This window comes from Monodon monoceros, unplaced genomic scaffold (genome assembly GCF_005190385.1).
Source record: "Monodon monoceros isolate NGI ecotype Baffin Bay Population unplaced genomic scaffold, NGI_Narwhal_1 Super_Scaffold_21, whole genome shotgun sequence".
NCBI classification, from domain to species: domain Eukaryota; kingdom Metazoa; phylum Chordata; class Mammalia; order Artiodactyla; family Monodontidae; genus Monodon; species Monodon monoceros.
In genome coordinates, this window is record NW_021703778.1 from 149226743 (window position 1) to 149242298 (window position 15556).

General features: G+C 40.1%; 1 protein-coding gene across 1 annotated transcript in view; it reads right to left on the bottom strand.

Moving 5' to 3' along the window:
• Positions 1–711: 711 nt before the first annotated feature.
• Positions 712–15556, bottom strand: part of ALKBH1 (alkB homolog 1, histone H2A dioxygenase) — a 32402-nt gene continuing 17557 nt past the window's right edge. Inside the window, exons 4-6 of the mRNA XM_029238680.1 lie at positions 14240–14330; positions 5089–5282; positions 712–4254 (exon numbers count right to left, since the gene is read on the bottom strand). Coding sequence (XP_029094513.1) covers positions 3849–4254; positions 5089–5282; positions 14240–14330 — 691 coding nt within the window. The 3' untranslated portion in view covers positions 712–3848. The remainder of the gene's footprint in view (positions 4255–5088; positions 5283–14239; positions 14331–15556) is intronic.

Here is a 15556-nt window from a genome sequence, read left to right on the forward strand (position 1 = left end):
TTTTTGCAGTACGCAGGCCTCTCACTGTTGTGGCCTCTCCCGTTGCGAAGCACAGGCTCCAGACGCGCAGGCTCAGCAGTCATGGCTCACGGGCCCAGCCGCTCCGCGACATGTGGGATCTTCCCAGACCGGGACACGAACCCGTGTCCCCTGCATTGGCAGGCGGACTCTCAACCACTGCACCACCAGGGAAGCCCAACAAGCTCTTCTTGTTAGACAATGTTGATATTCCTAGATTTGCATTCTAATATATTCCAAGTAGAGGCAGAATTACAAGGTAAAGGACTATTTTTTTTAATTGGAAAAAAAAAATTCAAGCATGTATTCTTTACTTAAAAAATGACTCAGGGACTTCCCTGGTGGCGCAGTGGTTAAGAATCCACCTGCCAATGCAGGGGACACGGGTTTGAGCCCTGGTCCGGGAAGATCCCACATGCCATGGAGCAACTAAGCCCATGCGCCACAACTACTGAGCCTGCGCTCTAGAGCCCGGGAGCCACAGCTACTGAACCCCACGTGCCACACTACTGAAGCCCGCGCGCCTAGAGCCCGTGCTCCGCAACAAGAGAAGCCACCGCTCGCCGCAACCAGAGAAAGCCTGCATGCAAGCAACGAAGCCAACGCAGCCATAAATAAATAAGTAAATTTATTTTTAAAAAAGACAAAAAAATTTTCAATGTAAAAAAAAAAAGAAATACAGAAAAGCACAAATAGAAGAAACATCAACTATAATCCCACTATCATTCACACTTTGGTATACCTATCCTTCCAGTTTAAAAAATATATATAAACAATCTATACAGAATGAGGTTACTATGCATGGTTTCATAACTGCGTTTTCTCATTAAACACAAGTATTTCCTCATATCTTTATTTGTTCTTCCAAAACATGAATTTTAATGGTTATAGTTTTCCTCTGTATGGTTATGTCATTTCCACTAGGATATAAGCACCACAAAAGCGGGTACTTTGTGCAAATCAAAGAACAGTGCTCAATAACCATTTATTGAACACATACATGAATTTAATCAACTCCTTGTTGCTGGATATTGAGCTTATTTCAAACTGACTATTACATTCTTATACAAAAATCTTGCAGACAGCTCTAATTACTTCCCTAGACTCAACTAGAAGTGAAATTTATTGGGTCAAATGGTACACATTTTAGAACATAATTAGGATGACCATATAATTTATCATCAAACCAGAACCCTTCTGAGAGGAATAGGGAACATCATTCAGGACTGCCCTGGCCCAACTGGGATGTACAACAGAATTACAGGTTACATGATGCCAAACTGAGCCTTAAAGGTTATATAGCAAGTTACACTGCCACTTGCAGAGCATGAGCGCCAGCTTCCCCAGACCTAACATTTGTGACTCCACTCTTGATACCATGTACATCCTAGAACACAGAGTTATCTACCCTGGCATTTTTGATATAAAATAATAAAGAAAACAAAATATCTTCCCCTTGATGTTTTCTCTTGGTTTCAGGCTCCTTTCTAGGGGTCTGGTTTCCTTTCTAGGTGTTGGCAAATGTTTGCTGTACAGCCTGGATCATATCTTTTAGACTTTGTTGCAATTATTCAACTGTCATTTTAGCATGAAAGCAACCACAGATAATCTGGAAATGAATTAGTGTGGCTGTGTTCCAATAAAACTATTTATGGACACAGAAATTTGAATTTCATATAATCTTCATGTGTCACTGATATTATTCTTCTGAGTTTTTCCCCCCACCGGTTAAGAATGTACAAATGATTCTTAGTCCATGGGCAGTATAAAAACAGAGGGTAGCTCACAGTTTGCTGACACCTGACTTAGAAAACATCTGGGAGACAACTAAAACAAACTTGGTGGGGGGGGATCATCCTCATTTAAATGCAGAAAAATCACCAACTTTTCCTTTTTCCTTGAGCTGTATAATTTCTGCTGTCAAAGTAGTTGCATTATATACATCTTCAACTATATGTGCCTCACAGAAATATACATAAAAACAAGAGAAGTGAACTGTGCAAACAATTCTGCTCAGCCCTCTCCACCCCGCAAATGAGTCCAGGAGCACATCCCTAGAGGAAGCGTGGGCTGGGAGACAGGAGTCTTCCATCCTCTTGGCTGGCCTCAGTTTCCACATGCTTCTCACAGCATACATATCTTGCTTGATGGAGTGTGAGTTTACAGTTGGAACATGTATTTTTTGTAAAATATTGACCCTGAACACAAGGCAATACCTTCATCTGATAACTGACTAAAGAGCAATCTTCTAATGCTGAAAGATAAGCTGACTGCTGGATTTACTAAATGACATGTGTTGGTGTTCAGTGGGTCACATATAATGTACACAGTGTTCATATAATGTACATTATTAAAAACTTAAGGGATTTTTCCAGTGGTAATTTTAATTATATAAAATTATCCTATCACGAACGAATTTTAGAACCTATGTATGTACACATAAAGGATGAACCTGTTAATTTTTATTCCTTCAAACAAAAAAAACCCTACCAAGGATTACAATATAAACTCAATACTCAACACTCATAAGAAAAAAAAGGCAGGACAGAGGAGAAATGCAAATTTGGCAAGTCATGTCGCAAGCAGCAGGTATCAAAGCAGCTTCTGGTCAGTCGTCCACACAAACAAATAAGCCAGAATGTTTCTAAGAGTCCAGATAGTAATAAAATATTGGCAATATTATGTTTCTAGAAAGGAGCACTAAATTTCCATTATTGTTTGAAATAGCAATATCCATCTAGGAAGATGGTAATAAATATTTTCATTTTATGAGTGAGGAAACTGAGGCCCACCGAGACATAAGGTAACTCAAAGGGTCAGGGTGTACCGAGGTGAACTGGTGGGGGTACACAGATTAAACTCAGTGCTTCATGCATTTTCCATACTGTCTACAATACAAAAAACAGCAGTGACTGGAATATCAAGGAATATTCTCTCCTGTGAGATAGCCACAAAGAATACTTAGGGCAGAAACAGCTAGAAGGCTTCAATAGCATGAATAAAGCAAGTGAAAATAGGAAAAAAACGAATCCCAGAATCACTTACCCTCAAACATAGATACAGATCTTTAATTTAAAACTGAGTAAGTTTATTCATGGGGAAAACAGTTACAGAATACCCTTAGGACTTTTTTAGTCCAACAATTAAAATTGCATTTAAAAGCCAACGGGAAGAGTTTACAGACCTGAAAGACATCTGGAGAAACTACTGTCCCTCTTTCCTTGGGTTTATATATATTTACCTTTTAGGCAAGAGAGATAACTGTGATTGTCTTTTCTAGGAGATGCGATTTCCAGTTCCACTGTCTTAAGTGTATAGGATTTTTCTGTGAAGGCCAGAGAAGATCAAAGAATTTGGTGTTGATTGGAAGAATTAAGAAGGTAAGACTAATGGTTGGTTCATGGAACCACAAATCACTAGATGGGGTGGTGGAAGGGGAATTATGTTTCCCATCAATAAAACCTGAGGTATTTAAAGATTCCACAGACATGGAAACTCACGTCTACCTTGCTCAGAGATAACGGCGAGGCTGAGAAGGCTGTTGTGGGAGCTCATACCTCCTTGGACTTCGCACATACGTTAGTGCCAAAACCTAACTGGGACTGGATCACGTCAAGCACTTCTCTGGCCAAAGTGGTTAATGTTTTCTCTTCAGGATGGGTTCCAAGGCAACAGTGTGATCAATGATGAGTTTTTCCCTGCCTCTGCTTTTGGCCTGTCTTTGTGCTGAAGTCTGCGGCAATACAAAACAGCACGGTCATTTACTGTAAGACCTGCCTGAGTAAAAGAGTGGGGCTCTCCAAGTCTCAGCAGTCAGGGTTTAACCTAGCTCATTTTACTTGGCTGTTCTCATCATCCAGATGGCAGGAACCCTCTGTGGTGATGTCTCTTTTATTCTCCTCCATGAGTTCCAAAGGGAAGTCCTGACCTATGGCCAGCACCTGCCGGACAGTCATGTTAACACGAGCAGTTTTCAAGTAGCTGGCGCACACCTGCCAGTCCTCCACAGAACAGGGCTCCACCACTGAGTCTCTGGGGAGGTCAGCTGGGAGAGGCGTCTCTAGGCAGCAAGGCAAGCTTTCCCCTTCCAGACTGGGAAGGACCCTCGGGACTGCATGGTTCAACAGGCGGCTGAAACCTGACATTACCATGATGTCACCACTGTGCATAAACATGGGGGTGGGCGCTTCATCTCTTTTGAGACCACCCAGGAGAAAGATGGCAGACTGTCCGAAGCTATAAAAAAAAAGTAAAACAATACAAATAGTAAGTTTCTGTTACTAGCCATGACTGGGAAAGTTACTGCCCACTGCTTTTTTTTTTTGGTTGCACTGTGCAGCTTGTGGGATCTTAGTTCCCCGACCAGGGATTGAACCTGGGTCCACAGCAGTGAAAGCATCAAGTCCTAACCACTGGACCACCAGGGAAGTCCCAATCCTCCTTTTTAAACCATGCTAAGATACTTCTTTTCCAGCTTGTGTCTATGAGCGACCAGCCCATGATCTGCTATTTAAACTTATTATAGCCCACAGAACTGCTGCAAAATAAAATCTGAAGCAATTAAATAAGCAAATTAAAATTTATTTGGGTCCTTTAATATATATTTATAATTCCTGTTCACTTTAAAGATAAGGCAATTAATAAAAGATTCTGTTCAGGCACTTTCCTCATGAGATACAGGTGCAGTACTTTGCAGAAATATAAACTTACATTTAGGGAGAAAAGGAGAGTAAACTTTTCAGGCTTCTGTGCTTTGCTCTCCTCTATTCCAAAAAGGTTGCTCACTTTGCCTTATGGCCTCTACCACTTATCTATTCCACAGACACTGACAATACCTCTCATTATAAAAGACAGACTCCATGCATCTTAAACAGAAATATTCATTGTAATTTGGTCATTACTCGAAAAGGACTAGGCTAATTTTACTTATGATACATGGCTAAGATGCCCAGAAGTGAAAGATTATAGAGTCCAACCATTTAAAAAATCTAATGTTTTATTTAAGCTTAAAAGTGCTTTAGAAAAAGGAATGAACTGATAAGTAATTCAAAATCCCTAGACCCAACTTACCTGAACGAAAGCAGGGGTTTGGAGTGATCTAGTTCAGATCTGTCTACATGGATTCCTAGTGTGGAGTCTAATCGGTAGTAATTCAGGATTCCTGCTTCGGCTCGGAAACCCTGAAATCCACAGGCAGCGGCTACTTGCTCTGAGAGGAAAGCCAGGTCAGAAGGGAAAGGTGTATAATGATCTGCTGAGTATTTCTTTGATAAAAGTAGGGAGAATAAGAAAAATAAACAATGATCTCAGGAAAATAGGCAAGTGTGGCATAAGATTAATTACCACTTTAAGATCATCTAATTTACATGCAATATACTGATTGATTTACAATGTTGTGTCAGTTTCTGCTGTACAGCAAAGTGATTCAGTTATACCTATGTATACATTCTTTTTTTTTTTTTCGGTATGCGGGCCTCTCACTGTTGTGGCCTCTCCCGTTGCGGAGCACAGGCTCCAGACGCACAGGCTCAGCGGCCATGGCTCACGGGCCCAGCCGCTCCGCAGCATGTGGGATCTTCCTGGACCGGGGCACGAACTCGTGTCCCCTGCATCGGCAGGTGGACTCTCAACCACTGCGCCACCAGGGAAGCCCTACATTCTTTTTAATATTCTTTTCCACTATGGTTTATCACAGGATACTGAATATAGTCCCCTGTGCTATACAGTAGGACCTTGTTGTTTATTCATTCTCTATATATAATAGTCTGCATCTGCTGACCCTAAACTTCCAATCCCTCCCTCCCCCATGGCAACCACAAGTCTGTTCTCTATTACATGTAATATTAATATAGCATGATTTACCCATCCCTCAAATACTATAGCCAGTTTGATTTTGGACCCCTCAGCCTGCAACGTAGTTTCATGTGATTTCACTGGTCAATCTGATGGGATGACATGCTCAAAACATCTGAATTTAAACCGACTTACACTGTGGTCAAGGCACGACCTTAAAATGGAAGTAATTTTCCCCCTGAACTGCCTCTATTTTTTGTACCTAAGGATCATAAATATCCTTTTTCTCTTAAAAAACAAAAAAACAAAGGCCAGAATACTCTCTCTACAAAACATATACAATTTCGGAGAATGACAAGGCAGCAGCCTCCTACGCAGCAGATGAGGCTGACGGCTAGTCTGGCTATGTAAGCCAGCAGCATCCTGATCCCTTCCTTGGGCTGATGCTCCTCTCTCATTCCTCCCGTTACTCAGTCAACCTCAAATCTGATTAGAAAATCCACTTTTGTCTCACATCCCCACTAGTGTCGACTAGCTGGAGCAATGGTCATGGCTCTGGAGAGATGTGAGCTTCTTTTTTTTTTTTTTGTCTTCAGTAAGTGATTATTACTGGGACAAAAGACAATTTGGTACACATCTGCTCCAAAGCACAGAGGATTCAATACAGCAGAAACAATCCATTAACAGGAATGCAGACAGTAACACCAACGAGAAACCTATCACACACGCAGTAATCTTTCATCCACATTTAAAAAAATGGGCTTCAGTATATTTTTGTTATTTCAGTATGTTAACAATATACTTATTTCCTGTTTCTTTCTCTTTCTCTTCCTCTTCATTTTTCTTTTTTATTAGTCATCAATTTTATACATATTAGTGTATACATGTCAATCCCAATCTCCCGGTTCATCACACCCCCACCCCTGCCCCCCGCCGCTTTCCCCCCTTGGTGTCTATACGTTTGTTCTCTACATCTGTGTCTCAATTTCTGCCCTGCAAACTGGTTCATCTGTACCATTTTTCTAGGTTCCACATATATGCGTTAATATACGATATTGGTTTTTCTCTTTCTGACTTACTTCACTCTGTATGACAGTCTCTAGATCCATCCACGTCTCAACAAATGACCCAATTTCATTCCTTTTTATGGCTGAGTAATATTCCATTGTGTATATGTACCACATCTTCTTTATCCATTCATCTGTCGATGGGCATTTAGGTTGCTTCCATGACCTGGTTATTGTAAATAGTGCTGCAATGAACACTGGGGTGCATGTGTCTTTTTGAATTATGGTTTTCTCTGGGTATATGCCCAGTAGTGGGATTGCTGGATCATATGGTAATTCTATTCTTAGCTTTTTCTTTTTTTTTTTTTTTTTGCGGTACACAGGCCTCATTGCTGTGGCCTCTCCTGTTGCGGAGCACAGGCTCCAGACGCGCAGGCTCAGAGGCCATGGCCCATGGGCCCAGCTGCTCTGCGGCATGTGGGATTTTCCAGGACTGGGGCATGAACCCACGTCCCCCCCATCGGCACATGGACTCTCAACCACTGCGCCACCAGGGAAGCCCCTATGCTTAGCTTTTTAAGGAACCTCCATACTGTTCTGCATAGTGGCTGTATCAATTTACATTCCCACCAACAGTTCAAGAGGGTTTCCTTTTCTCCACACCCTCTCCAGCATTTGTCGTTTGTAGATTTTCTGACGATGCCCAGTCTAACTGGTGTGAGGTGATACCTCACTGTAGTTTTGATTTGCATTTCTCTAATAATTAGTGATGTTGAGTAGCTTTTCATGTGCTTCTTGGCCATCTGTCTTCTTTGGAGAATGTCTATTTAGGTCTTCTGCCCATTTTTGGATTGGGTTGTTTGTTTTTTTAATATTGAGCTGCATGAGCTGTTTATATATTTTGGAGATTAATCCTTTGTGTGACGACTTGTTTACAAATATTTTCTCCCATTCTGAGGGTTGTCTTCTAGTCTTGTTTATGGTTTCCTTTGCTGTGCAAGAGCTCTGAAGTTTCATTAGGTCCCATTTGTTTATTTTTTGTTTTCATTTCCATTACTCTAGGAGGTGGATCAAAAAAGATCTTGCTGTGATTTATGTCAAAGAGTGTTCTTCCTATGTTTTCCTATAAGAGTTTTATAGTGTCCGGACTTACATTTAGGTCTCTAATCCATTTTGAGTTTATTTTTGTGTATGGTGTTAGGGAGTGTTCTAATTTCATTCTTTTTACATGTAGCTGTCCAGTTTTCCCAGCACCACTTATTGAAGAGACTGTCTTTTCTCCATTGTACATCCTTTCCTCCTTTGTCATAGATTAGCTGATCATAGGTGCATGGGGTTATCTCTGGGCTTTCTATCCTGTTCCATTGATCTATGTTTCTGTTTTTGTGCCAGTACCATATTGTCTTGATTACTGTAGCTTTGTAGTATAGTCTGAAGTCAGGGAGTCTTATTCCTCCAGCTCTGCTTTTTTCCCTGAAGACTGCTTTAGCTATTCGGGGTCTTTTTTGTCTCCATACAAATTTTAAGATTTTTTGTTCTAGTTCTGTAAAAAATGCCATTGGTAATTTGATAGGGATTGCAATGAATCTGTAGATTGCTTTGGGTAGTAGAGTCATTTTCACAATGTTGATTCTTCCAATCCAAGAACATGGTATATCTCTCCATCTGTTGGTATTATCTTTAATTTCTTTCATCAGTGTCTTATAGTTTCCTACATACAGATCTTTTGTCTCCCTAGGTAGGTTTATTCCTAGGTATTTTATTCTTTTTGTTGCAATGGTAAATGGGAGTATTTCCTTAATTTCTCTTTCAGATTTTTCATCATTAGTGTATAGGAATGCAAGAGATTTCTGTGCATTAATTTTGTATCCTGCAACTTTACCAAATTCATTGATTAGCTGTAGTAGTTTTCTGGTGGTATCTTTAGGATTCTCCATGTATAGTATCATGTCATCTGCAAAGAGCGACAGTTTTACTTCTTTTCCGATTAGGATTCCTTTTATTTCTTTTTCTTCTCTGATTGCCGTGGCTAGGACTTCCAAAACTATGTTGAATAATAGTGGCGAGAGTGGACATCCTTGTCTTCTTCCTGATCTTAGAGGAATTGCTTTCAGTTTTTCACCACCAAGAATGATGTTTGCTGTGGGTTTGTCGTATATGGCCTTTATTATGTTGAAGTAGGTTCCCTCTATGCCCACTTTCTGGAGAGATTTTATCATAAATCAGTGTTGAATTTTGTCAAAAGCTTTTTTGCATCTACTGAGATGATCATATGGTTTTTTCCTTCAATTTGTTAATACAGTGTATCACATTGATTGATTTGCATATATTGAAGAATCCTTGCATCCCTGGGATAAATCCCACTTGATCATGGTGTACGATCCTTTCAACGTGTTGTTGGATTCCATTTGCTAGTATTTTGTTGAGGAGGTTCACATCTATATTCATCTGTGATACTGGTCTGTAATTTTCTTTTTTTGTAGTGTCTTTGTCTGGTTTTGGTATCAGGGTGATGGTGGCCCCATAGAATGAGTTTGGGAGTGTTCCTTCCTCTTCCATGTTTTGGAAGAGTTTGAGAAGGATGGGTGTTAGCTCTTCTCTAAATGTTTGATAGAATTCACCTGTGAAACCATCTAGTCCTGGACTTTTGTTTGTTGCAAGATTTTTAATCACAGTTTCAATTTCATTACTTGTAACTGGTCTGTTCATATTTTCTATTCCTTCCTGGTTCAGTCTTGGAAGATTATACCTTTCTAAAAATTTGTCCATTTCTTCCAGATTGTCCATTTTGTTGGCATAGAGTTGCCTGTAGTAGTCTCTTAGGATGCTTTGTATTTCTGCGATGTCTGTTGTAACTTCTCCTTTTTCATTTCTAATTTTATTGATTTGAGTCCTCTCCCTCTTTTTCTTGATGAGTCTAATGGTTTATCACTTTTGTTTATCTTCTCAAAGAACCAGCTTTTAGTTTTATTGATCTTTGCTATTGTTTTCTTTGTTTCTATTTCTGCTCTGATCTTTATGATTTCTTTCCTTCTGCTAAATTTGGGTTATATTTGTTCTTCTTTCTCTCGTTCCTTTACGTGGAAGGTTAGATTGTTTATTTGAGATCCTTCTTGTTTCTTGAGGTAGGTTTGTATAGCTATAAACTTCCCTCTTATAACTGCTTTTGCTGCATCCCACAGGTTTTGGATCGTCGTGTTTTCATTGTCATTTGTCTCTAGGTATTTTCTGATTTCCTCTTTGACTACTTCAGTGATCTCTTGGTTATTTAGTAACATATTGTTTAGCCTCCATGTGTTTGTGTTTTTTACATTTTTTCCCTGTAATTCATTTCTAATCTCATAGTGTTGTGGTCAGAAAAGATGCTTGATATGAGTTAATTTTTTAAAAATTTACTGAGGCTGGATTTGTGACCCAAGATGTGATCTATACTGGAGAATATTCTGCGTGCACTTGAGAAGAAAGTGTGATCTGTTGTTTTTGGATGGAATGTCCTATAAATATCAATTAAATCTATCTGTTCTATTGTGTCATTTAAACCTTGTGTTTCCTTATTTTCATTTTGGATGATCTGTCCATTGGTGTAAGTGAGCTGTTGAAGTCCCCCACTATTATTGTGTTACTGTCGATTTCCTCTTTTATAGCTGTTAGCAGTTGCCTTATGTATTGAGGTGCTCCTATGGTGGGTGCATATATATTCATAATTGTTATATCTTCTTCATGGATTGATCCCTTGATCAGTATGCAGTTTCCTTCCTTGTCTCTTGTAACATTCTTTATTTTAAAGTCTATTTTATCTGATATGAGTATTGCTACTCCAGGTTTCTTTTGGTTTCCATTTGCATGGAATATCTTTTTCCATTCCCTCACTTTCAGTCTGTATGTGTCCCTATGTCTGAAGTGGGTCTCTTGTTGACAGCATATAGATGGGTCTTGTTTTTGTATTCATTCAGTGAGCCTGTGTCTTTTGGTTGGAGCATTTAATCCCTTCACATTTAAGGTAATTATTGACATGTATGTTCCTATGACCATTTTCTTAATTGTTCTGGGTTTGTTTTTGTAGGTCCTTTTCTTCTCTTGTGTTTCCCACTTAGAGAAGTTCCTGTAGCATTTGTTGTAGAGCTGGTCTGGTGGTGGTGAAGTCTCTTAGCTTTTGCTTGTCTGTAAAGCTTTTGATTTCTCCATTGAATCTGAATGAGATCCTTGCCGGGTAGAGTAATCTTGGTTGTAGGTTATTCCCTGTCATCACTTTAATTATATCATGCCATTCCCCTCTGGCTTGTAGAGTTTCTGCTGAGAAATCAGCTGTTAACCTTATGGGAGTTCCCTTGTATGTTATTTGCCGTTTTTCCCTTGCTGCTTTCAATAATTTTTCTTCATCTTTAATTTTTGCCAATTTGATTACTATATGTCTCGGTGTGTTTCTCCTTGGGTTTATCCTGTATGGGACTCTCTACGCTTCCTGGACTTGGGTGGCTATTTCCTTTCCCATGTTAGGGAAGTTTTTGACTATAATCTCTTCAAATATTTTCGTGGGTCCTTTCTCTCTCTCTTCTCCTTCTGGGACCCCTATAATGCAAATGTTGTTGCGTTTAATGTTGTCCCAGAGGTCTCCTAGGCTGTCTTCATTTCTTTTCATTCTTTTTTCTTTATTCTGTTCCGCAGCAGTGAATTCCACCATTCTGTCTTCCAGGTCACTTATCTGTTCTTCTGCCTCAGTTATTCTGCTATTGATTCCTTCTAGTGTAGTTTGCATTTCAGTTATTGTATTGTTCATCTGTTTGTTTGCTCTTCAATTCTTGTAGGTCTTTTGTTAAACATTTCTTGCATCTTCTCGATCTTTGCCTCCATTCTTTTTCCGAGGTCCTGGATCATCTTCACTACCATTCTGAATTCTTTTTCTGGAAGGTTGCCTATCTCCACTTCATTTAGTTGTTTTTCTGGGGTTTTATCTTTTTCTTTCATCTGGTACATAGCCCTCTGCCTTTTCATGTTGTCTATGTTTCTGTGAATGTGGTTTTTTTTTTCACAGGCTACAGGATTGTAGTTCTTCTTGCTTCTGCTGTCTGCCCTCTAGTGGATGAGGCTATCTAAGAGGCTTGTGCAAGTTTCCTGATGGGAGGGACTGGTGGTGGGTAGAGCTGACAGTTGCTCTGGTGGGCAGAGCTCAGTAAAACTTTAATCGGCTTGACTGCTGATGGGTGGAGCTGGGTCGCCCCCCACCCCCCCCACCCCACCCCCGCCGCGTTGGTTTTCTGGCCTGAGGCAACCCAACACTGGAGACTACCTGGGCTGTTTGTTCGGGCTAATGGCAGACTCTGAGAGGGCTCACACCAAGGAGTACTTCCCAGAACTTCTGCTGGCAGTGTCCTTGTCCCCACGGCAAGCCACAGCCAACCCCCGCCTCTGCAGGAGACCCTCCAACAGTAGCAGGTACGTCTGGTTCAGTCTCCCCTGGGGTCACTGCTCCTTCCCTTGGGTTCCAATGTGTACACTACTTTGTGTATGCCCTGCAAGAGTGCAGTCTCTATTTCCCACAGTTCTGTCAAAGTCATGCAATGAAATCCCACTAGCCTTCAAAGTCTGATTCTCTAGGAATTCCTCCTCCCGTTGCCGGACCCCCAGGTTGGGAAGCCTGACGTGGGGCTCAGAACCTTCACTCCAGTGGGTGGACTTCTGTGGTATAAGTGTTCCCCAGTCTGTGGGTCACCCGCCCAGCAGTTATGGGATTTGATTTTACTGTGAGTACACCCCTCCTACCGTATCACTGTGGCTTCTCCTTTGTCTTTGGATGTGGGGTATCTTTTTTTGGTGAGTTCCAGTGTCTTCCTGTCGATGATTGTCCAGCAGCTAGCTGTGATTCTGGTGTTCTCACAAGAGGGAGTGAGAGCACGTCCTTCTACACCAGCATCTTGGTTCAGGGCTGAGAAGTGAGCTTTAACTTCTCATTAAGAAAGACTTTTCTGAAAAGTCTTTGATGGATGGCCAAGCCTTTTCAGTTGGAATCTGTTTTACTTTTTTCTTCTTTTCCTGAACTGCAAATGAGAGCTCCTATTTAATTTCTGAAAACTAAGGGTGTAGTTAGAGAACTTTAAGAAGGTTTTCTCTAACATTTTGTTTTAGTCCTTCAGAAGACCAGCCACTTAGAGCTCCTATTCTATCACTAGATTGCCTCTGCTATAATATAAGAATTACCTTTTTGGGCTTTCATCCCTATCCAAACTGTCTATGTACTACTCTTCTTTCTTAATTCTCTTTCTCTTTTTCTGATTACCCTTTCAGTGCTTTTGATAATTTTCACTCCATGTTTTTCTTAGTAAATGAGGCTAACTTATTCCTTGGAGAATAACAATATCTACAGTAAAATTAATATCATAAAAAACAATAAGCTAACATTTATGGTGTTAATACATTTAACTGCTTAGAATAGCCAGGCACTGTTGTTAATACTACAAAGGCGTTAATCATTTAATCCTCACAACCACCTTATGGGGGAGGCACTATCCATATTGAAGGCAAGATTCAAATCCAAGGTGTCTAACACAAAGAAAACCACATGGCCATTTCCCCAAATAGATGTCTAGTTTTCCATTAAATCTATATCACTGAAAATAAGAATTTTATCATGAATAGTTCTGAGCAACATTTACCATTATTTTGAGTAGTTAACATATTTATTAATGAGCTGGGTTGACTGAAACTATGGAGCTCTTAAAAAGTAACTGATTAGTAGGAAGATGGTCTATACCAATTTGCTTTATTCAGTTTACTCTCAGAATTAGTCCTTCCACTTGGTGGCAAACATATCATTGCGAAAAGAGGCACTGAGATGCCAGCGATAAAGGAGGCATTTTCTGAATCGTAGGGGTCACAAAAGAAGAAATTGTACCTCAAGAAAACATGGAACTTTGTTAACTGTAGGACATTCTTTCCCATCTCTCTCCTGCTCACACCTTATACAGCAGTCAAAGGCGTCTAGATCTTGAAAGTTCTTTTGTGAGTTGATGGAAGAGAATACCAGAAGTACATGGAGCTTCTTTTACTCCAGGCACATATTATGTAGAAAATAAATGATCAACAAACACTAAATAATAATGGAAATAAAGATTGTAATTGAGAACTGCTCTTGAATACAGTAAAGAAAAATCTGTATCCCTGAAACCTCCCCAGAAGCACCACCAATGACTTCTGATAAAATAATATAACCTGAGAACATATGAAAAAGTAATTTTCTCTTGATAAATTATTCATTCCTCTCGAGATACCATATCAAGAGGATTTTAGGAGGGAATAAATGAAAGAAATCCTTCCACATATGTATATTCTGATACTTTAAGCTTGGCCAGGAAGAAGTCAAACTATGTGGGCCCAAAAAGAATAAAAATGGAAAAACAATGGAATTAGCAAGAAAATTTTAATACCTTATTGTCCCAGTTATAATGGTAGCCTAGGGTCACCCAGCGCAGTTTCTCTAGTAAACTTCGGGGTCTCCGTTTATTCACTTCTTTATACCTGCAAAGATTGGAGACAAAAACGATTTATTCACTTCAAATGGCAGCAATAGCCCGTTGCATGGATCCTGGAGTCTAAATGTGGTATTCTATATAAGCTGTTAGCCAAGACCTCCACAGGGGAAATTAGAACAGAAATGAGTTGACCAAGAATACAATACTCCCTGGTGGCGCAGTGGTTGAGAATCTGCCTGCCAATGCAGGGGACACGGGTTCGAGCCCTGGTCTGGGAGGATCCCACATGCCGCGGAGCAACTGGGCCCATAAGCCACAACTACTGAGCCTGCGCGTCTGGAGCCTGTGCTCCGCAACAAGAGAGGCCACGACAGTGAGAGGCCTGCGCACTGCAATGAAGAGTGGCCTCCGTTCGCCACAACTAGAGAAGTCCTCTCACAGAAACGAAGACCCAACACAGCCAAAAATAAATAAATAAATAAATTTATAAAAGAAGAATACAATACTACTAAAACACATGTTAGCATTTCTAATTTCTAATCGTTGGTTCTAAATCCTCTGCTGAATGGTATTAATTTTAAATGTCGAGTCTCCAGCATCTCAATAATAATTAAACAAAATGACAACAGAAATGCCTTTACCCGTCCATGGGAAATGGGACAAAGAACCCTACAGATAACCGAAAATTTGGCTAACAGAACATGTTCAATTTGGTTTGCTAAAAGCAGGACGTGATTAATTACAGCTATCAACTATGTCTAGAATAATGGCGGCTTCCCAGAATTGCAATTTGGGGAAAAAACATTTGGCAAAATACAGTATACAATCAAAAATTACTGGTTTAACATGACTTCTTTAACCCCATATAACAACTTAGATAACTGAGGCCCAGCTAACAATTAAGGGCCACTGTAATTGATTTGGTTTCTGACATTCCCTTATTCAAACCACAGGAGGTTTCTGTAAAATGGAGGTATCCTTTCTGTAATTATACCTTGTTTAATCAAATCTATGGGATTAACTACTCTTTTTCTTTTTTTTTTGGCCGCGCTGCATGGCTTGCAGGATCTTAGCTCCCCAACCAGGGATTGAACCCAGGGCATTTGTCAGTGAAAGCACGGAGTCCTAAACACTGGACCATCAGGGAATTCCCTAACTACTCTCCTTCTAAAGAGGAAGATTGTTTGATTTACCTCTAAATATCTAAAAATACAAGAATGCTAGGTCTAATCATTTTATTTAGTTTGTTTTTTCTATGTAATTTACATCATT